We start from the raw sequence: 22,831 nt of genomic DNA on the forward strand, positions 1-22,831 counted from the left end.
TCACTTAAACCACTAGCCAGTTAGACCACAAACAGTTTTCACTATTTAGTTACTAGTTATTAGAACGCTAATACTGTGTTATTAATGTTAATGAAAGTGTGTTAACCTTTTCACTGAACTAAGTTTACTTTTCTGAGCCATTTCTGTAGCCATTTTCTTTTTAGTGGATGTAAATCAGAAGTTTAGTTACCACAGGTGTAGTTTATCACATTTACTACAGTATGAACAGGATTCACCAGAATGTCGACAACCAGAAAATGACTTTTTGTCTTTAATTTGGATAACATTTATCATTTAAAACCTGATATATTTTACTTGAAATGTATGTTGTGCTATATTTCTTGGAAACCAATGACACTTTCATATTTTGTGGTTTAAAGATCTTTAAGTACTGCTGAAGTATGTTTGGTATATGTTTGGTTCAAAGTTCTGCAGTGCCTGTGGACCATATGCATGAGTGCAATCAGATAATTGTAAAAAAGTAGAAATCTAACAAAAGGAAAATACTTACATATTTAAGAAATATATTTACTCAAAAGCGTCATTTAGCTGGAGCCACATACATGTAAGCCTATATCTAAGCCTATTATTTTTATTTTATTTTATTTTTGAGGAATGACTGTTACTTAAAAAATGCAAGTATTTGCATCTGCTTTTACCCAGTGATGCCACCTGGTGATTCCAGAAAGCATTTTCATTCTTCAGATCTATTCATTTCACTGTTCATCATGCTCATACCCATGCACAACTTAAACTACACAGTTTTAAGTGCAGTGACAGACTCGTTTAAGATGATTTCTGAGGTTCAGATTCAGAGAACTGTATGAGGGGGAATTCAACTGAAAAACTGTGTGGCCACAGGCTCTAAAATGTAACTTAAGCAAATCTTAAGCAAACCACAGATCAACCACCAATACTATAGAAATGCATATGGGATCAAAAATACAAAACATGCATCATGTTTGATTTTTATCTTTTAGCAGTTTTATAATAAGAAGGTCTTGTGTCACAGAAGCTCAAGTGCACTTCAAAATCCAAACAAATACATGTGCAGGAATGCATTTATAAATGCATGTCCATAAAGGGTCAAAAACAATGTGGATGCATGTTTTAGATAATCATCTATGTCTACACAATCACAAAAGAATCGAATGCCATGCATTAAACTTTACAGGAATACCATTACATTTTGTGAGTATTTGAAATGTGAGATGGAAGAGATTTAAGATGGATGTAAAATCATTAAAAAAAATGTCTGACATTACCGAAAATACCCAATCAAAGCTCCTTTCCACCACATCATCATTATGAAAAATTAGAGACAAAAAGCAGACACTGAGATACTAAATCATGAGACACCACACATGAGATAAAACAAAATGAGAAACTGAAACTGAAATTAAGACATGAAGTCATAATTATGAAATGAAAAATTGAAATTACAACATAAAAAGTCATTCTGATTGTGACTCATAACCTTTCAACTTTGTCAGTTTCAACTTACTCCATAATATCAACTTTTTATCTCATAAGTATGTCATAATTAGAATTTATCTCATAATTATGACTTAGTATCTCATTATTTTGAATAACATCAAAATTTTAGTTTTTATGACATAAATATGATTTACCAAAGCATGTTTTTTTTGTTTGTTTGTTTGTTTTTTGGGGGGGGGCTTCAATATACAAATGCTATACTTGCATAACACAACAAACAGGAAAAAAGAATAAACATTATAGTTATCAAATATAAATACCACAGTCTCTAAGTATATACCTTATATGTGGTGGTGATCCAACTTTCAATAAGCTGAGTCATAGTTTATCTGAACAGGCCGGCAACCCATTTTCTTGAAGGCTTGTTCGGTGGCTTGCAACCATGGCAATGTTCAATAAACAATAGTCATATGAATCCTTATGAAAGCTGCCCATTGGGTTTGGGGTTAGGTGAAGGCAGGATATCTCCGGAATACAGGAAACCTTTTTAGAAAACACAGAAACCCCAAAACCAGATGGACATCCCCTGTCAACATCATGTCGTTGTAGCTCTTCTTAAGTTGTGCGCCTATATAAACCCGCAGCCCCATCCTCGTCAAAATCACTCACCTGCTGACTAGCGTCACGTTCCAGCACCGTGTTTACAGCTGTGTGTTTAGCAAAATGTATTCTCTGCTTAACATGGTGCACTTGATATGTGCACTTCTCTTAATAGCGTCTCTTCAAGGAACTGTCGGAGCCAGACTTCCACAGTCCCAAAATGACAAAGAGCAAATGCCGAAGAACATAGAAGAAAAAATCAAACCTCTGCAAAAGTATTATGTAAGTAATGTTTGCTGGCGACTTCTGCATTGATTTTAAACATGTTTTGTGCAAGCATAAATGACTTTATTCCTCAGTTTGGTATTGCAGTATGGTGATGCTAGTATAAGATGGACAACACTGCTATGGGCAATGCAATTAATTTATAAATCCACTCTATTATGTCTGCTTTTTAGCATACAACTGACACAGAATGGTTTGGAAAATCTGTTTTGCTTTCTCATCTGCACCAGCTGAATGTAAGTATTCAAACTGTTGTTACTGTTGCTAATGCTAAAATCTGAAAACAAATTTGGTAAGTACGCTAATGATACTTATTTATTTTAGTCCAAGGCCTGCACTTGTCAGTCTCTGCTGCTTGATAGAATGTTGAACGTCACTGAAACAATTTTTCAAGACATGAGAGGGAAAGCTGAGAATGAAGAAACGAAAACCAGCCTAACAGATGTAATGACTGAGGTGAAAATGCTGAGACACAAGTACAGAGAAGAACAGAAAGTATGGAGGGAGCTTCAGGACATTCACTCAATCGAGGTACTAATCAAGATTTAAAAAGTTGTCCATAAATGTTGTGATGTTTGCCAAGATTCTAATTTCTAGGTGATCTGTAACCAGTGTTGGAGGTAACGCATTACAAGTAACGCAAGTTACGTAATCAGATTACTTTTTTTCAAGAAATTAGTAAAGTAACTTTTTAAAATTAATCATGAAATATCCGAGTTACTTTTTCAAATAAGTTGCCAAAAATATAACTTTGGGCTTTTGTTATTAAAAAAACAAATAAGAAAGCCCATCCCAGATGACAAAAGGTAATGTGAATGTAACGTAATGCATTACTTTCCAAAAAAGAGTAACTAAGTAACTTTCCTCAACACTGTCTGTAACAAAAGTTGAATGTTGGTAATGATATATGATATACTGTAAATGTTTGTTCTCAATCAGGTGAAAAATGGCACAATCCAGAAAGGAGCACTAAATTCCTTTCTCATGCTGTATGATCTGGCTGAGAAAAACCAAGAGAGACAATCACCAGGACAAGAATCATTTTAATTTCTCTGGCTGTATAGTCAATTATTTAAATTATTATTATTTATTATTCCACTGGACTAAGTTAAACAAATAAAATTACAAATTTTGCATTAATTTATGTGTTGTGTGGTTATTTATAAAATGCATATACAAAAAGATGATGTTCTGACACGTTTTGAAGAATGAATGAATGAATGAATGAATAAATAAACAATAAAAAATGTGTCATTATCGAAACATATTCAATCTAAGAAAGTGACAGCCACTATACCGATGGGAAACTTTGACATCAGTTCAGCTTCCTTTTGAAGTCCTTGTCAAATGCAACATATACATAAAATAATAATAAAAATATAATAGATATAGTATTTCATATTTCTTTGTGCTCTGCAATGAAGAAGGGGCAGGGATATAGTGAAGGAATGAGAAACTTTCCTTTCCTTTATAAGTAACCCTCAAACCTACAGTATCTCACAAAAGTGAGTACACCCCTCACATTTCAGCAACAATTTTAGTATATCTTCTCAAGGGACAATACTACGCAAATGAAACTTGGATATATTTTATGTGCAGTCAATGTGCAACTTGTATAGCAGTGCAAATTTACTGTCCTCAAAATATAACTCAGCATATAGCCATTACTGTCTAAATAACTGGCAACAAAAATGAGTACACCCTAAGTGAACTTGTTAAAACTGTGTCCAAAGTGTCAATATTTTGTAGGGGCATCATTGTTATCTAGCACTGCCTTAATCCTCCTGGGCATGGACTTCACCAGAGCTGCGCAGGTTGTTGCTGGAATCCTCTTCCACTCCTCCATAATAACATCACGGAGCTGTTGGATGTTAGACACATGGTGAATGCCCCACATGTGCTCCATAGGGTTCAGGTCTGGAGACATACTTGGCCACTCCATCACCTTCACCTTCAGCTTCATCAGCAAGGCAGTTGTCATTTTGGCGGTGTGTTTGGGGTCGTTATTATGTTGGAAAACTGCCGTTCGGCCCAGTTTCTGAAGGGAGGGCATCATCTTCTGCTTCAGAATGTCACAGTACATGTAGGAATCCATGTTTCCCTCAATGAACCGCAGCTCCCCAGTACCAGCAGCACTCATGCAGCCCCAGACCACCACCATGCTTGACTGTAGGCAAGACAATTTTCTTGGTACTCCTCACCAGGGCATCGCCACACATGCTGGACACCATCAGATCAGCCTCATCTATCTTAGTCTCATCAGATCACAGGACATAGTTCCAGTAATTCATGTTCTTGGACAGGTTGTGTTCAGCAAACTGTTTGCAGGCTTTTTGTAAGCCAGCTTCAGAAGAGGCTTCCTTCTGGGATGACGGCCATGCAAACCGACTTGTTGCAGTGTGCGGCGTATGGTTTGAGCACTAACAAGCTGACCTTCCACTTCTGCAACCTCTAAAGCAATGCTGGCAGCACTCATGTGTCTGTTTTTTGAAGCCAGCTTCTGCACCTGAAGCACAGCACAAGGATCTAACATCTTTGATCGACCCTTGCGAGACCTGTTCCGAGTGAAACCAGTCTTGGAAAACCTCTGTATGACCCTGCCCACTGTACTGTTTCAGGGTGTTACCGAACTTCTTATAGCCTCGGCCATCTTTGTGGAGAGCAATAATTCTTTGCCATGAGGTGCCATGTTGAACATCCAGTGGTCAGTATGAGACTATTGCACTCAAATCACCAAATTTTAACTGCTGTAATATAAGATACACACATTTGTATAGTCCTGTCAAGCAGACAAAAACATGAACATGATGAATAGGACGTGGCTTTGCATGGTTAAATGACGTATAGCTGTTATCACTTAGGGTATACTCACTTTTGTTGCCAGCTTTTTTGACAATAATGGCTGTATGTTGAGTTATTTTCAGAGGACAGTACATCTTTACTGCTATACAAGTTGCACATTGACTATAAAATATATCCAAGTTTAATTTCTATAGAAATGTCCCTTGAGAAGATATACTAAAATGGTTGCTGAAATGTGAGGGGTTTTTTCACTTTCACTTTTGTGAGGTACTGTATATATCTCTTAAATGGGAACCAAGACTTACAGACATGTATGTAAAATGCTGAACCAAGACTTTGACAATAACCAGTGCTGTCAAAATTAGCATGTCAATGCAGGCGATTAATTTTTCTAGTTTAACGGCGTTAAAAATATTTAACCCAGTTAACCCAGGGGCGGGGCTAGGTTTGGCCACCCCACTCACAACTGCTGCTTCTGGCTCTTTTTTCTTGTTGTATCATTTCATTTTAAAGCGCGAATGAAACTACGAGCATGCGTATCAGATCTATATCACGTTCAGCAGCAGCAGCTCTTAAAGTAATAGCAGCCAAAAAACCTAATAACCCAGCTGATGTGACGTCTGTTAATCAAAGAACAAAAGAAAAAAGAGGAAATCAATTTAATTTAGAATTTTATATTTGATAACTTTATCCAGTTTCTGTATATTTTCTAATTGCTCAAGGAAGGGCACAGAAAATATGACATTTATTACACTGAACAAAATTATAAACGCAACACTTTTGTTTTTGCCCCCATTTTTCATGAGCTGAACTCAAAGATCTATAACTTTTTCTATGTACACAAAAGGCCTATTTTTCTCAAATATTGTTCACAAATCTGTCTAAATCTGTGTTAGTGAGCACTTCTCCTTTGCCGAGATAATCCATCCACCTCACAGGTGTGGCATATCAAGATGCTGATTAAACAGCATGATTATTGTACAGGTGTGCCTTAGGCTGGCCACAATAAAAGGCCACTCTAAAATGTGCAGTTTTATCACACAGCACAATGCCACAGATGTCGCAAGTTTTGAGGGAGCGTGCAATTGGCATGCTGACTGCAGGAATGTCCACCAGAGCTGTTGCCCGTGAATTGAATGTTCATTTTTCTACCATAAGCCGTCTCCAAAGGTGTTTCAGAGAATTTGGCAGTACATCCAACCGGCTTCACAACCGCAGACCACGTGTAACCACACCAGCCCAGGACCTCCACATCCAGCATCTTCACCTCCAAGATCGTCTGAGACCAGCCACCCGGACAGCTGCTGCAACAATCGAATTTCTGCACAAACTGTCAGAAACCATCTCAGGAAAGCTCATCTGCATGCTCAGTTCGTTGTCGGAACCGACTTGAGTGGGCAAATGCTCACATTCGATGGCGTCTTGCACTTTGGAGAGGTGTTCTCTTCACAGATGAATGGCATCGTGTGAGTGAGCGGTTTTCTGATGTCAACGTTGTGGATCCAGTGGCCCATGGTGGCGGTGGGGTTATGGTATGGGTAGGCGTATGTTATGGACAACGAACACAGGTGCATTTTATTGATGGCATTGATGCCATTCGTCCACGACCATCACCTCATGTTGCAGCATGATAATGCACGGCCCCATGTTGCAAGGATCTGTACACAATTAACCTATCGGTAAGCCCCGCCCCCCTTAGTTACTGTTGCTCCCTCGGACAAACAAAGGGAGTTGCTCACTGTCTTACAATGACAGCTGCTGTGTGAAAACTTTGTCCCACGATGTTTTTGCACAATTTTGGACACAGAAGGCCACCAAATGGGAATTACATATTCCATGGAGGGATTTATAAAATATTTTAAAATAAATACGGTGGGTAACTCGAAGGAGGGTTTACAGATCACAATGTGAGCGGGAGAAGTCTCATATTACGGTCGGTCATCACGATCGCGGATGACAACATGCAGGCTCAACAGTGTTCATGTATCGCAGGGAACGATTAAATTAATGCACATTTAATCAGTTTAATATGGAGAGGCACTGAAATGTAGACCTTTGTTTATGTGTTTTTGACCTACACTGTACAAGACGCGAGAACAGTCCGCTATTTAGGTTTGTACATTAGCATGGACTCACTAACTTTAACGTTAGCTAGTTTTAGCCAGAGATATACCTTGCTAAAGCACAAGATAACATTAACGTTCTGCTTGAGCAGATGTAAACTGTAACTTAATGAGTGTATGACAACCAGAAAATGAACGTTTTTGACTTAATTTGTATTGGGGTGAATACTTTAATATAAATTATATCGCCCATCCTCTCAGGATACCTGCAATCAGTGTTACAAGTACCCCAGGCAAATCGTTTTTCCATTTTTTAAGCATAAACCCCATAAAACCGATGCGAGCTTCGGATCTTCCAAAGTTTCTCTATGGCGCTGAAACCTAAAGATGTCCGAGTTCCGCTCCCTGTGCAGCTGATACTCGACTGCCATTGGCTAGTCTGCGTTCGAGGGGAGGGGCTTACTGATAGGTCAATTCCTGGAAGCTGAAAACATTCCAGTTCTTGCATGGCCAGCATACTCATGTCACCCATTGAGCATATTTGGGATGCTCTGGATCGGCGTATATGACAGCGTGTTCCAGTTCCTGCCAATATCCAGCAACTTCGCACAGCCATTGAAGAGGAGTGGACCAACATTCCACAGGCTACAATCAACAACCTGACCAACTCTATGCGAAGGAGATGTGTTGCACTGCGTGAGGCAAATGGTGGTCACACCAGATACTGACTGGTTTTCAGTAAAACTGCACATTTTAGAGTGGCCTTTTATTGTGGCCAGCCTAAGGCACACCTGTGCAATAATCATGCTGTCTAATCAGCATCTTGATATGCCACACCTGTGAGGTGGATGGAGTATCTCGGCAAAGGAGAAGTGCTCACTAAAGCCCTATTCGGACGGGACTAGTTTTCTAAACTACGTTTGAGTTTCGATTCTTATCACCTGACATCTGCGATTTTCATGTACCAATTCGGACGGGACTAACATCTCTGTGTTTATTACAGAGGTGGGAGGGGCTGTTTTGTACATCTGGGCGTTTCAGAGGTCACGCGCTCTGTATGCGTGCATTGCGTGTCATTCGGATTGATTACCATTAGTATAACAGTTTTACTACAAATACCATGGTGAAGCTATATGGCTAGTATAGCAAAACCATGTTAATGTGTGGTTGCTTTAGTTTTACTTTAGTTATTTATTTGTAGTAAACCCGTGTTTAATTTTCATAAAGGTGCATATGTAATTAAAACATTATGTAATTGAGTGCAGAAATGAACGCGAGTAATTTTACCTGACAAGAGCCAGTCTGAATGGTTTACATGATCTGACTCTTGATTTTATTATTGTTTTTAATTTATTTACTTATTTTTTCCTTGCCGGGAGGCAAATATATCAAACATGAGCGCGGTAAGAGCATCTATGGTAATTCACGTTGGCCAAAACACACAAGGAAACATTGAAAAAACAATGAAAAAAAATCTCACCGGCAATCACAGACATCGCATTCGGACGGGATTAGTTTTCTCAGAGGATCACTGAGTTTGCTGAAAAACAGTAGATAATTTCCTCTGGAATTATTACAGAGGTTGTGTGAGAAAAACACAGACATGGCAGATTCGGACGGGATTAAAATCACCAAGTAAGTCTGTGAAACACACATTTCTCTAACGACCCTCTGTAAAACTAGTCCCGTCCGAATAGGGCTTAACACAGATTTAGACAGATTTGTGAACAATATTTGAGAGAAATAGGCCTTTTGTGTACATAGAAAAAGCCTTAGATCTTTGAGTTCAGCTCATGAAAAATGGGGGCAAAAACAAAAGTGTTGCGTTTATAATTTTGTTCAGTGTATAATGGGTTTATATGAGGATTGTCTTAAGTTCGCTTAAATTAGAAGTTGTTATTTTTTAAATAATTGTTCAAATTGATAGCTCTCAATTATACTGTAATGTTGAATGCCATTAGGCAGTTGTTAAATATTAGGGAAAAAAAGAACAATTTCCTAGAGACATCAGTAGTATATTGGTAATACTGGTCATAAAAAAAGATGCCATTAAACAAATATTAAAAAATATACTTCCTTTATGTTGGTTCTACATTAATTTTAAGATTTAATGAGAAATTATTGCAATATGAAAGTATGGTAACACTTTAGAATAGATAACACTTGTTAACTATTAACTACGACTTTTCCCTCAATAAATTCTTAATTTGCTGCTTATTAATAGTTAGTGCGGTAGTTGTTAAATTTAGGTATTGGGTAGGATTAGGGATGTAGAATAAGGTCATGTAGAATAAGGCATTAATATGTGCTTAATTAGCACTAATACATGGCTAATATTCTAGTAATATGCATGCTAATAAGCAACTAATAGGTGTAACTGTAAAATAAAGTGCTACCAAAAGGATATTTAAACACTTTAATGTTAAGTGGGATTAATAATTAATTTCAGAAACATTTGCGATTTATTAGTTAATTTCTTTAATCGATTGACTAATAATACCTTCACTTTTATCCAAATAACCTACATTGCATTCAAGGTACACATTTCATCAGTTCACACCCTGGGAATCGAACCAACAACCTTGAAACTGTTCCCGCCAACTTACTAGATGGGATAAACAGTTCCTGAAACTTGCACTGTACTGCACTGTATACACAATCCATCCCTAAGCATACTGTGCACAGCTTCATTTAAATCTTCAACATGGTTTTAAGATTTTTTGAGGTTCAGATTCAGAGAACTGATGTTTGTTGCTACACCACAGTATTTGATGGGAAATTCAACTGAAAAATTATGTGGCCACAGGCAGTAAGCTGTAGATTAAGCAAATTTACATCACCACAAATGAACCATCAATGCAAAGTAATGCATATGGAATGAAAAGTACCAAAAGTATGCAATATGATTACATTATGCAGTATGCAGTATATTTTTTTTGGCAATTGAGTAATAAGACCTTGCATTTGCAGCACCAAGTATACAAAGGTACATATGCATACATGCACTTTCACACATGTAAACAAATACTTGTGGTCAAAATGCATATGCAGACATATGCAATTACAGACGTGCATGCAAGCAATGCATATTAATGTACATTGATGGCAGATGGCAGTTAGATTTAGTTGTTGATACCCCTGATGTCAAGTTTCATTTTCACACAAAAAATAATATCTGATAAAGACCCAGCTTTCAGTTTGGTAATGACTAATGGCGTGCGCATGTCAACGAGCCCTCAACCCAGTTTCATGACTGTCCGAAAGCAGATTGCAACCTTGGCTATTCTCAAAGGCCACTGGTTCCAGTCATACGAACCCTTGTGAATTTTTCAAGTTGCTCCTGGGGCATGAAGTTAGTGCAATGTCACTCACTTAAGAGCATCACATCTCTGATTTAAAGGAAACCTTCATAGAAAATTAGCCCACAAACCTCAAAACCTCCACTACCGCCTTCTAACGTTGCTCTTTTTTAGGTTGTGCACTTATATAAACCCCCGGCCCCTTTCCGATCATCAACACTCACCTGCTGACTAGCATCAGGTCACAACGTCGTGCTTAAAGTCGCCTGGTTCACAGCACTGAAACACAAACCCAAAGAATGGATTCTTGGCTCAACATGGTGCTGCTGTGTGGACTTCTGTTGATAGCATCTCTTCAGACAACCAAAGCGTTCAGACTTCGACGGTCCAAAAGCGACACGATCCAAATGCTGAATACAAATATCCACAATCTGCAAACACATTATGTAAGTGATGTCTACTGTCATGAACTTCTGCAGCCGGTTTCAAAGCGACTTTGCATAAGCAAGATGAATCACTTTAGATGCAACTCATATCTGTATTTCCGCTAATATTATCAGGCAGACCAGGTGATTCAGAAACCACATCTATCGCATACTGACAGTTTGATCTTAGAATAGGGGTTAAGATTCACAAGCAACGTAAAGTAATTTATTCATAACAGTCGCTGTTTTGTGCCCATCTTCTTTAGAACACAAAAGGCCAAGAATGGATTGGAAAGTCGGTTTTTGTATCTCATCTGGACCAGCTGAATGTAAGTTTGTACTGTGCAAAAGTGCTAAAATGTGAAAATTCAATTTAATGTTTTTTAATGTTATGCTAATGATATTTGTTTCTCCTAGTCCAAGGCTTCCTGCACTTGTCAGGCGCTGTTGCTTGAAAGAATGCTGAAAATCTATGAAGACATTTTCCAAGACATGTTGAAGAAGGCTGAGGAGAAAGAAATTAAAGCCAATCTAATAGATGTTATGACTGAGGTGAACAAGTTGAAACACAAGTACAGTGAAGAGCATAAAGTATGGAGAGAGCTTCAGGATATTAACTCAGTCAAGGTAAACATAAAGAGAACAAAGGTCTACATTTTCAGTTGCTGAATTGCTGTTTTAAAAAAGTTACCATAATAGCTTAAGTCAAATGCTGGTTTTGATATATGATATGATATCTGATACATATGTTTTTTCTCTCAAAGGTGAGAAATGGAACGATCCAAAGAGGAGCATTAAATGACTTTCTCATGGTGTTTAATCAGGCCAAAACAGAAAAACATCACGACAAGGTGCAATGAGAAGATCCAAAAGTCCTGTCTAACAAGTAGTAAACCAGTGCTTTGCTGTTGTATTAGCATATTTATTTAAATTATGTGGACATAGTTATTTATTTTTTATTTTATAATGTACTCTACTACACCATAACACAAAAGAACTTAAAATCTAACTTATTCTCATCACAAGTGTGTTTGCATCCATTACAGTGTACTGAAACGGTGAATGTTGGTTTTAACTGTGGATTTGCTTGAAATATTTTGTGAGCTTCAATGGCTGAATGGATAATTAAAATAAAACAAATATTGCATTAATTTACGCCTTGGTTTGTTCAATTACAAACTTCACGATACACACACAAAACCCGCACAAACTAAATGACATTTGGACAGACTTTCAGCTGATTTGCAGTCTAGAGAAGTTGATGCTAGAAAGCCAGAGCCAGTCTGCAAATACTGGCCAGTTGGAGTTCAAAGAAGACTGCATAATGTATGATGTGCACAGATGTTTTAGGTTTAGACTTTGATTCCATCCATGTTGGTTATTTTGAGCTGATTTTAGAACAGATATTTTCATTTGTCATGTGTCATCTATACAAGGCACATTTTTGGGTGTCAAAGTCTGGTAATGTGTGATCTGAGACTTTAAGTGTATGATGCCCAGTTTTTGTCTGTAACCTTTTACAAAGTCTGTAAGTGTATGATGCTGGATGTTTCAAATTTCAAAAGTCATGTAGTGTATTCCAGCCTTAAATATTTGACACATTAAAGGGTGAATGCCATACAAACAAGCTCTAAAATGTAGAAGAAAATGTAACTGATTGCATGAACTGGAAAAATGGCCAAGCATCCTAGCTTAAACAGTAGAGCATGGCACTAGTAACACAAAGGTCATGGGGTCAAATCCCAGGGAATGCATGAATTGATAAAGTAATGCAATGTACAACCCGAATTCCGACAGGACACAGATAATAAAAGAATAATATACAAATAGGCAATGTACAAAGTAATAATATATTAGCAAAAACACAATATATAATATAGACAATTATGTGTGTACAGGTCTGATATGTGCTATTTTGAAATGAAAAAAAAAAAAAAAGTATGTGTGGTGAATAAATAATGTATAATAGTGTTGTGTGTTCCACGTTTAATGTTAAGTGTTCATGAGATGGATTGCCTGAGGGAAGAAACTGTTCCTGTGTCTGGTCGTTCTGGTGCTCAGAGCTCTGTAGCGTCGACCAGACGGTAACAGTTCAAAGAGGGAGTGTGCTGGATGTGAGGGGTTCAGAGTGATTTTGCCAGCCCTTTGCTCACTCTGGATAAGTACAGGTCTTGAAGAGTGGGGAGGGTTGTACCAATGATTCGCTCAGCAGTCCAGACTACCCTCCGTAGTCTTCTGAGGTCAGATTTGGTAGCTGAGCTGAACCAGACAGTTATTGAAGTGCAAGACGGATTCAATGATGGCGGAGCAGAACTGTTTCAGCAGCTCCTGTGGCAGGTTGAACTTCCTCAGCTGGCGAAGGAAATACAACCTCTGCTGGGCCTTTTTCACAATGGACTCAATGTGATTGTCCCACTTCAGGTCCTGAGAGATGGTGGTGCCCAGGAACCTGAATGACTCCACTGCAGTCACAGTGCAGTTAATGATGGTGAGTGGGGGGAGAGCAGGGGGGTTTCTCCTGAAGTCCACGATCATCTCCACAGTTTTGAGCGTGTTAAGCTCCAGATTGTTAATATGCTGGAAGGTCTCCTCCTCTTTAGTCCGGAGGAAAGCGGCGTCCGTGATTTCCAACACAAATGTCAAATTTGGACTCGTCTGACCATAGAACACTTTTCCACTTTGAAACAGTCCATTTTAAATGAGCCTTGGCCTACAGGACTCGACGGCACTTCTGGACCATGTTCACATATGGCTTCCTTTTTGCATGATAAAGCTTTAGTTGGCATCTGCAGATGGCACGGCGGATTGTGTTTACCGACAGTGGTTTCTGGAAGTATTCCTGGGCCCATTTAGTAATGTCAATGACAGAATCATGCCAATGATTGATGCAGTGTCGTCTGAGGGCCTGAAGACCACAGGCATCCAAAAAAGGAGATTTCTCTGAATCTTTTAAAGATGTTATGCACTGTAGATGATGAGATTTGCAAAGCCTTTGCAATTTGACGTTGAGGAACATTGTTTTTAAAGTATTACACAATCTTTTTACGCACTCTTTCACAGATTGGAGAGCCTCTGCCCATCTTTACTTCTGAGAGACTCTGCCTCTCTAAGACATCCCTTTTATAGCTAATCATGTTACAGACCTGATGTCAATTAACTTAACTTTAGTTTTCATTTTATTAAAATTTAAAAAATATCCCAACATTTCCGGAATTATGGTTGTATGTTGCTTTATATAAAACCTCCCTCAAGTCTGCAGAATAACAATGGCAATGACAAATGTTCTGTATATTACCCATATTGAATGTCTGGTTACATTCTCATATGACTATGGATGTTTAGTAATGAGAAACTCGGATATTACTTCAGTGTCTTGCTGCATTTAAGTCCTTGTCAAATGGAACATTTTGGATGATAAGGCATTTATTTATCCTGGATTGCTACAAACCATCCAGTTTCCCAGTACGATTAATTCTCTTTCTGGTTTATACATATATAGGTGATTGTCTATATTTGGCAAAATATGGGTTTTTGAGCTGATGAATAATGTAAACGAAACCATGCGAAAATGACAAGTAAGTGGTTCATAGAAGGAATATCCTTTTTGGTTTCCACGTAGTCTGCATTAATTTACGCCTTGGTTTGTTCAATTACAAACTTCACGATACACACACAAAACCCGCACAAACTAAATGACATTTGGACAGACTTTCAGCTGATTTGCAGTCTAGAGAAGTTGATGCTAGAAAGCCAGAGCCAGTCTGCAAATACTGGCCAGTTGGAGTTCAAAGAAGACTGCATAATGTATGATGTGCACAGATGTTTTAGGTTTAGACTTTGATTCCATCCATGTTGGTTATTTTGAGCTGATTTTAGAACAGATATTTTCATTTGTCATGTGTCATCTATACAAGGCACATTTTTGGGTGTCAAAGTCTGGTAATGTGTGATCTGAGACTTTAAGTGTATGATGCCCAGTTTTTGTCTGTAACCTTTTACAAAGTCTGTAAGTGTATGATGCTGGATGTTTCAAATTTCAAAAGTCATGTAGTGTATTCCAGCCTTAAATATTTGACACATTAAAGGGTGAATGCCATACAAACAAGCTCTAAAATGTAGAAGAAAAATGTAACTGATTGCATGAACTGGAAAAATGGCCAAGCATCCCTAGCTTAAACAGTAGAGCATGGCACTAGTAACACAAAGGTCATGGGGTCAAATCCCAGGGAATGCATGAATTGATAAAGTAATGCAATGTACAACCCGAATTCCGACAGGACACAGATAATAAAAGAATAATATACAAATAGGCAATGTACAAAGTAATAATATATTAGCAAAAACACAATATATAATATAGACAATTATGTGTGTACAGGTCTGATATGTGCTATTTTGAAATGAAAAAAAAAAAAAAAGTATGTGTGGTGAATAAATAATGTATAATAGTGTTGTGTGTTCCACGTTTAATGTTAAGTGTTCATGAGATGGATTGCCTGAGGGAAGAAACTGTTCCTGTGTCTGGTCGTTCTGGTGCTCAGAGCTCTGTAGCGTCGACCAGACGGTAACAGTTCAAAGAGGGAGTGTGCTGGATGTGAGGGGTTCAGAGTGATTTTGCCAGCCCTTTTGCTCACTCTGGATAAGTACAGGTCTTGAAGAGTGGGGAGGGTTGTACCAATGATTCGCTCAGCAGTCCAGACTACCCTCCGTAGTCTTCTGAGGTCAGATTTGGTAGCTGAGCTGAACCAGACAGTTATTGAAGTGCAAGACGGATTCAATGATGGCGGAGCAGAACTGTTTCAGCAGCTCCTGTGGCAGGTTGAACTTCCTCAGCTGGCGAAGGAAATACAACCTCTGCTGGGCCTTTTTCACAATGGACTCAATGTGATTGTCCCACTTCAGGTCCTGAGAGATGGTGGTGCCCAGGAACCTGAATGACTCCACTGCAGTCACAGTGCAGTTAATGATGGTGAGTGGGGGGAGAGCAGGGGGGTTTCTCCTGAAGTCCACGATCATCTCCACAGTTTTGAGCGTGTTAAGCTCCAGATTGTTAATATGCTGGAAGTTCTCCCTCCTCTTTAGCCCGGAGGAAACGGCGTCCGTGATTTCCAACACAAATGTCAAATTTGGACTCGTCTGACCATAGAACACTTTTCCACTTTGAAACAGTCCATTTTAAATGAGCCTTGGCCTACAGGACTCGACGGCACTTCTGGACCATGTTCACATATGGCTTCCTTTTTGCATGATAAAGCTTTAGTTGGCATCTGCAGATGGCACGGCGGATTGTGTTTACCGACAGTGGTTTCTGGAAGTATTCCTGGGCCCATTTAGTAATGTCAATGACAGAATCATGCCAATGATTGATGCAGTGTCGTCTGAGGGCCTGAAGACCACAGGCATCCAAAAAAGGAGATTTCTCTGAATCTTTTAAAGATGTTATGCACTGTAGATGATGAGATTTGCAAAGCCTTTGCAATTTGACGTTGAGGAACATTGTTTTTAAAGTATTACACAATCTTTTTACGCACTCTTTCACAGATTGGAGAGCCTCTGCCCATCTTTACTTCTGAGAGACTCTGCCTCTCTAAGACATCCCTTTTATAGCTAATCATGTTACAGACCTGATGTCAATTAACTTAACTTTAGTTTTCATTTTATTAAAATTTAAAAAATATCCCAACATTTCCGGAATTATGGTTGTATGTTGCTTTATATAAAACCTCCCTCAAGTCTGCAGAATAACAATGGCAATGACAAATGTTCTGTATATTACCCATATTGAATGTCTGGTTACATTCTCATATGACTATGGATGTTTAGTAATGAGAAACTCTGATATTACTTCAGTGTCTTGCTGCATTTAAGTCCTTGTCAAATGGAACATTTTGGATGATAAGGCATTTATTTATCCTGGATTGCTACAAACCATCCAGTTTCCCAGTACGATTAATTCTCTTTCTGGTTTATACATATATAGGTGATTGTCTATATTTGGCAAAATATGGGCTTTTGAGCTGATGAATAATGTAAACGAAACCATGCGAAAATGACAAGTAAGTGGTTCATAGAAGGAATATCCTTTTTGGTTTCCACGTAGTCTGTATGATGTATAATGAGGAGTCTGGGGTAACACCTCATGCAACCACAATCACGGAAAATCAACCATGCCGATGACTGGAAAAAGCTACATACCTCCAACATTGAGGTCTGGAGTGTCTGAGTGACAGCCGATAGGAACTGAATTCATACTTTTCCGACTTTTAATTACTCAAACATGTAAATGCGGGATTTTCTATTATTAGCATTTTTGGTCTAACCATACTAACCAAATGTTTGGAGGATCTTAATCATGACTAAAAAGCAAGCTAAATAAAATCAACTGAAGATAAGCTTTTTTTTTTTTTTATTTCTTATGGCCTTCCTCTATTAAAATCTAGATGTAGTATCACCTCAAGTGACCTAATAGGAAAACTACCTTCCCCTCCATGAAACTGTACCTGTCTCACACTACTCATCACTTTTGAGTGTCTTCCTCTCATTCTTTTTCTCTCTCTCTCTTTCTCTGCATGCAAGGCTGAGCTGATGAAGTGTTAAAACCTCAAACGCTATTTCCCTCTTCTGACGAGCAACAGCACAACTCATTTTTTTGACATCAGTCAAAAAGTCCTTTATCTACATAATTTTTTTTTTTTTTAGCTCAATGTGTGATTCTGAGGAACTTCTAGTGAATGTGTTTCGGCCTACTTTTTTTAGTTTTTCCACCAACTGCATCACAAACTACAAAGAAGTCAAGGTTAATTACTCTTGTACTAATCACCAAAAGCTTTATTCAATAAAAAACACAAAAACATAAACTTATGTAAGATTTGCAGATTGTGCAAAAGTGCTGTGTGGACAGTTTATTGCATATCAATGCATGTAGAAGCTGAAAAAGAAATAAGTGACATAAGTGTGTATAAGGTCAAAAGCTGCTAAATGTGGTGCAAGGTCATTATTCGGAACCCTAGGATAAGAAAAAAACACTACTTCCTTCTCAAATGGGAGCCATTCATGCATGAGCATAATTGGAGTGGCCACACGTGCATCTTCAGGCCCACGAGTCCCGAACCCCTTACTTAATCACCAAAAAGATTCCCAACCACAAAACCACAAACAGCCCCGCCTAGTGGCATCCACGGGATTCCAGGCGAGAAGATGCGTAGTGGGCTCCATAGCGTTGAGCAGTATCATGGTGCATTGTGATTTAAAGGAAACTTCGGCTGTAAAAGCCACACAACTTCACACCTTCATCATAGCTCGCTCGCTTGCTCGCACACAACTATAAATACCCCCATTCACATGCATTCAGACCATTGTCAGGACACGAGAAGAGTCGGGTGTTGTGAGACGGCTTAAAAAGTCAACTTCGGCTTTTAAAAGACAGGAATACAAGTCAAACTTCAGCGAGAACCTTAAGCTAACAAGGACTATGATTGCGCAACACATGATGGCCTTTTTCTGGGGAGTATGTTTGTTGACTTCGGGATGGATGACATACGGTGAGGCCACCGTCCCTGAGAACCTGGACAAGAGCATCGATGAGCTTAAAGTGTACTATGTAAGTAGATCCTTTCAGATTTCAAAGATATGTCATAGCACAGACAGGAAGTGAAAAAAAGAGTCCAAAAAGTTGACTGATAGGCATAGGCGTGGTGTACCATTTCAGAATACAGCCTGTAAGATCCCTAAAGACAGGCCGCAAACCAAGCCAGGTCTTTTTGGAAAAGCAGGCTTTACAAACTAGTCAACATTTACAGCAACTGGATGTTTGAGAGGTAGTATAATACAAAACAGGAAGTATAGTCTACCATCCATACAGACTGAAACTGGCTTTTCTTACATAATGGAAGATGTCTGGTCTGTAGGTTGAGTTTGGGTTTCAGATGTAGTGTGCTAATAATAATAAACACATTCGTCTGATTAAGTGAGAAAAGGTAAGAGTTCGAAATGATGTCTGAAGTCTAAAACAGTAATCGATATAAACTATGACCTTTTCATTTCTTCCAGATAATAGATGACCGTGAGCTACACAATGCACATCCTATCTTCCTACGGGTCCTAAAAGACATAAAGGTGAATCTTGAGGTAAATAACCTCCTCTGCACAATGGTTTGGTGTTCACAATTTTGTGATCTAAAATACCTAAAATACCAGTCTAGTCATTCTCAACCAAATGTCATATTGTTTTGATACATCCTATATGGCATATCCTGTGTTGAATGTACATTGTGATCATTTGTGTTGTTTTTTTTGTTTTTTGTTGCAGGAACCTGAGCAGAATCTTTTGATGAGCATCATAATGGATACATACAGTAGGATATTCATTCGCATGGAGAAAGATAGTCAGGATGAAGCTACAAAGGAAAGACTGGAACATGTTCAAGAGCATTTGAAAAAACTGCAAGAAAACTACTTCCCAGGCAAAAGTGCAGAGCTCAAGAAGTTTGCAGAAACCCTATGGGCGATCAAGGTGAGACAACAATTTCATGTTCTGTGAAACCAAACTTGACACAAGCAGCACTGAGCATCATAGCTATAGAGTTACAATTAGGGAGGCCCAAATGTATGATTTGATCAACACCTTCCGATGGTCAGAGGACTGAGAAAATTCACTGCCTCTAAATAATTTGTGCTGGCCACAAAACAATAAAAAATATAAATTAATGTTTTGATTACTTTAAAAAAAATTATGCAAAATAATCTCTTTTTTAAACTTTACTTACTACGTATATTGATCCTTATACAATCAAGAGCAACTAAGAAAAAGGACAAGAAAATATGCATAAAATTAACACAGCTAAAAAAATGACAGGAATATTTGCATAATAGTGCCCCTGAGCATTATCATTCACATTTTGCTAGAACTGATATTGCTCTACAGTTTGACTGTAGCTTTGGTTATAAGGCCGCCTTTGGTAACCACACGAAAGGAGTTTTACTTCTAAAAGTGGGTAATCAAGGTTTTTGTGGGCCCGGCTTTTTGAAAGTCATTTTTCCCTCACAATGCATGTTATATGCTAGATACGAAAACTAAGAAATGCACAAGAAAGAGTAGAAATTTCTCTTTTGACTTTGTCTCCAGTCTAAATATAAATATGCTATGACATTGTATAGACATATTAACTGATTAAATGCTTTACAATTGCAGGAAGATGACCCAGTCGTCCAGCGCAAAGCATTGTTCGAGCTGAAGCGTGTCTACAGAGAAGCAACACAGCTGAGAAACCTGAAGAACAAAGAGCGCAGGAGACGACAAGCCAAAATCACAAAAAGCAAAAGATCTTGATCATCATTTAAAAGAATGGTGGAATATCAGTGTTATTTATTCTATTTATGAAGTTTAATGTATGTTGAATATAACAGATAATTGTTTAAACTGACATTATTTATTTGTTCTTATTTATTTGAAAAAGCACTGTAAACCACTTGCTAGTAACATAGCAAAATTTGTAAGGTCTGTGACTGAATAAAAGCATTTTTAATAATGTTTGTGCTGATGTAAGTGACTTTATAAGATATGCCAGTCTATTGTTATATCTACATGTTACAATATGTCTCTATTCAGAAAATGACAGATGTGTCTCCCATCTTCCCCCAGCATTTGAAACTCTTCGTCATCTGTCCCATTAACATAAATTTGGTTTAGCCCACACACTGAATGTCCCATTAAAGTGCCAATGCCTCCCATAACTAACAGCAAAAAAAAAAAACATTACTGCCATCATCACATTTCTCATGTTTGAAATCAAACACCAAAGTTACTTACAGAGCCCAGAGAAAAAGCAGAGAACAGTTGCCCCAAAACAAATTGGACACTTATGTCACACTTGAAAGCATATCAGTGTCATTCCATTAGATAACAAACATGAAACCAAGTGAACCTTAAACCTTTCATGGAAGTTTATTAAAAATGAAGAAAATAATTGTTTGCAGGCGCAACTTGGTTTATTATCTAACAAATTTGAAGAGTCTGAAGAATACTTTTTAGAACCACTGTAAATATGCCTGCTAGGTGGTTATATTAACAGAGCACAAATTATAAGACTGTCAAGTGACCCAACTGTGAAATATAATGCTGCTTATTCAACCATATACAATCCTTACGGGAATTCCAGGCAAGAAAGAAAAATGTAATTGAACAGGTTTGGCCTTATCTGGCAATGTAGGCGAGGGTAGCCAATCACTACACAATGTAATATAGCAACTACACACCACAACAAATTAGCTCATATACGATTACACTTTTGACTTCCTCAAAAAAAGTGAAGTTGGAAATTTATTTGACTGCCAAGAAAGAATTTGTCCCTTTCAAGTCTAGGAGTGTGGAGAAGCTTTTTACTAACACTGTTCAAACTAGCAATTAGCATGCAAAACAAATTCAGTAGTGTTTATTTAAAAAAAAAAAAGCATTGTGAGTTTCTTTGCTGCTCCAAGCTGGTTTATACTAGTTTGTTCTGATTTGGTGCTGATCTAAATGCAGTCCACCGGCAAAACATGTGAAGCTGGTCGACCAGCATGGTCTTTTTGAGGAGGCTGTTTGTCTTATTATGCCCATTGGGAACAACAACATCATGCAGAGAACCAGTACCAAAATGATGATGCAAGTGTCATTTCTCAGCAAAGGCATTTTAACTGCTGAAGATGCATTAACCACAAACCAGCAAAATAGAAAAAGAGAGCATACATAACCTGCTCATGCTCACCCTTGAACAGCATCCATGCTTTCCTGCTGGCAACAGGATTTGCAAGGATTTTTGAAGCTTTAGAAAACCTTATGGATCTAAGCATGAGTATTTGTTTGCCTTTTGATTTAAGAGTCATGAAACTACACATACCAGCTCTAGCCACAGTTTCGAAAAAGATGCAGAGAGCACTGTCTGCGGTCCAGCCAGCTTTACTTTGTTTTAATGGGGTTAACAGTATCAAAGGTTCTCACAGATTTTTGTCTTCTCACAGACAAAACAACACGCACTACTATATTGTACACTGTCATTTCCACTCTTTTAATCTAATAAAATAAATCCTGAACCATTTGCATTTGTACTCTTGAAGAACTATGAAGCAGTACAAAGCAGTCTGGAGAGTGTGTTGTGGCATTAATGACAGACTTTTTCATTTAAAGACAAAGACATATTGAACTGTACCTTTTTTTTGTTGAACTGTATGTTATTTTTGTGATGTTGATTAAAAACATAAGTGGTATGACCTGTTAATAAACTCTTACAGTAAGAACAGATCATTTTGTAGGCATCAGCCCAACATGGAAAAAAAAGACAAGGAAGTCATCATGTCTACACCGAGCAATTCTGTTTTGAATTTATACTGGAAAGCAAACATTTCAAATCTATTTATGTTGTTTTCAGAAGCTGAATTATATTAGAAATAGAACCAGACATTCATTTACTGGCACTGGTGTTACACGACACAAAAATAATTTGAGTTGACGCCTGGCGCTCACGTCCACTGTAGACAGGGTGCGAATATAAACCTAGAAACTTACCTGTAGAAATTGATTCTTGCATAGAAATGAAATGTTGCAGAGAAATGATAGAAAGTCTGTTGCTGTATAGCACTGTGAAGAAGCTATGCAACACCTTTGTATTTTAGCATCATGCAGACAAAAATGCGCAAGCCTTGCTTCTGTATAACAGTTCAGTGGTTGCAGGGCCTGTTTTGGAAAAGTAGAAGTATTGAGGAAAAAGTAGAAATAGAAGTTTTTATGATCCTATAAAAATGAATTCAATTGAATTGTATGAATTTTAGTCCATGTTTTAGCTCATGTATATGTTGGTGTATTCCTAAACGTCAGCTAAATTCAGTTTTAGTCAGTTTAAATACACATTTACCGCAAAGCAATATCAATGAGTCATCCTGCACT

The 22,831-nt window shown here is 38.0% G+C and overlaps 3 protein-coding genes across 4 annotated transcripts; all 3 read left to right on the forward strand.

Moving 5' to 3' along the window:
• The first annotated feature begins 2,160 nt into the window (after positions 1-2,160).
• On the forward strand, positions 2,161-3,369 carry LOC131538528 (interferon gamma-related-like). Its single transcript, XM_058772393.1, has 4 exons — positions 2,161-2,319; positions 2,496-2,558; positions 2,647-2,853; positions 3,262-3,369. The coding sequence occupies exons 1-4, from the start codon at positions 2,161-2,163 to the stop codon at positions 3,367-3,369; spliced, it is 537 nt and encodes a 178-aa protein (XP_058628376.1).
• A 7,302-nt stretch (positions 3,370-10,671) lies between these two features.
• Positions 10,672-12,033, forward strand: LOC131538336 (interferon gamma-related-like). The gene is made up of 4 exons (XM_058772161.1): positions 10,672-10,932; positions 11,178-11,240; positions 11,329-11,538; positions 11,676-12,033. Exons 1-4 carry the CDS (start codon positions 10,786-10,788, stop codon positions 11,769-11,771), a joined length of 516 nt encoding a protein of 171 aa, XP_058628144.1. The 5' UTR covers positions 10,672-10,785; the 3' UTR covers positions 11,772-12,033.
• Positions 12,034-17,456: 5,423 nt separating this feature from the next.
• On the forward strand, positions 17,457-20,408 carry ifng1 (interferon gamma 1). Of its 2 annotated transcripts, none has more exons than XM_058773701.1 (4): positions 17,457-18,511; positions 18,961-19,038; positions 19,220-19,423; positions 20,102-20,408. In XM_058773701.1, exons 1-4 carry the CDS (start codon positions 18,383-18,385, stop codon positions 20,237-20,239), a joined length of 549 nt encoding a protein of 182 aa, XP_058629684.1. In that variant the 5' UTR covers positions 17,457-18,382; the 3' UTR covers positions 20,240-20,408. The 2 variants fall into 2 exon arrangements, with proteins under 2 accessions (XP_058629684.1, XP_058629685.1); XM_058773702.1 differs by having other exon boundaries at positions 18,961-19,026.
• The last annotated feature ends 2,423 nt before the right edge of the window (positions 20,409-22,831 follow it).

Source organism: Onychostoma macrolepis, chromosome 04 (genome assembly GCF_012432095.1).
Source record: "Onychostoma macrolepis isolate SWU-2019 chromosome 04, ASM1243209v1, whole genome shotgun sequence".
Classification (NCBI taxonomy): domain Eukaryota; kingdom Metazoa; phylum Chordata; class Actinopteri; order Cypriniformes; family Cyprinidae; genus Onychostoma; species Onychostoma macrolepis.

What these genes read in the sequence shown, in the direction of transcription:
- LOC131538528 (XM_058772393.1), top strand. Translation starts at nt 2,161, where the DNA reads ATGTATTCTCTGCTTAACATGGTGCACTTGATATGTGCACTTCTCTTA. An exon ending in CTCATCTGCACCAGCTGAAT is followed by an intron (nt 2,559 to 2,646) that starts GTAAGTATTCAA and finishes TATTTATTTTAG; the next exon opens with TCCAAGGCCTGCACTTGTCA. An exon ending in AGGACATTCACTCAATCGAG is followed by an intron (nt 2,854 to 3,261) that starts GTACTAATCAAG and finishes GTTCTCAATCAG; the next exon opens with GTGAAAAATGGCACAATCCA.
- LOC131538336 (XM_058772161.1), top strand. Translation starts at nt 10,786, where the DNA reads ATGGATTCTTGGCTCAACATGGTGCTGCTGTGTGGACTTCTGTTGATA. An exon ending in ACAATCTGCAAACACATTAT is followed by an intron (nt 10,933 to 11,177) that starts GTAAGTGATGTC and finishes CATCTTCTTTAG; the next exon opens with AACACAAAAGGCCAAGAATG. An exon ending in AGGATATTAACTCAGTCAAG is followed by an intron (nt 11,539 to 11,675) that starts GTAAACATAAAG and finishes TTTCTCTCAAAG; the next exon opens with GTGAGAAATGGAACGATCCA.
- ifng1 (XM_058773701.1), top strand. Translation starts at nt 18,383, where the DNA reads ATGATTGCGCAACACATGATGGCCTTTTTCTGGGGAGTATGTTTGTTG. An exon ending in ACATAAAGGTGAATCTTGAG is followed by an intron (nt 19,039 to 19,219) that starts GTAAATAACCTC and finishes TTTTTGTTGCAG; the next exon opens with GAACCTGAGCAGAATCTTTT. An exon ending in AAACCCTATGGGCGATCAAG is followed by an intron (nt 19,424 to 20,101) that starts GTGAGACAACAA and finishes TTACAATTGCAG; the next exon opens with GAAGATGACCCAGTCGTCCA.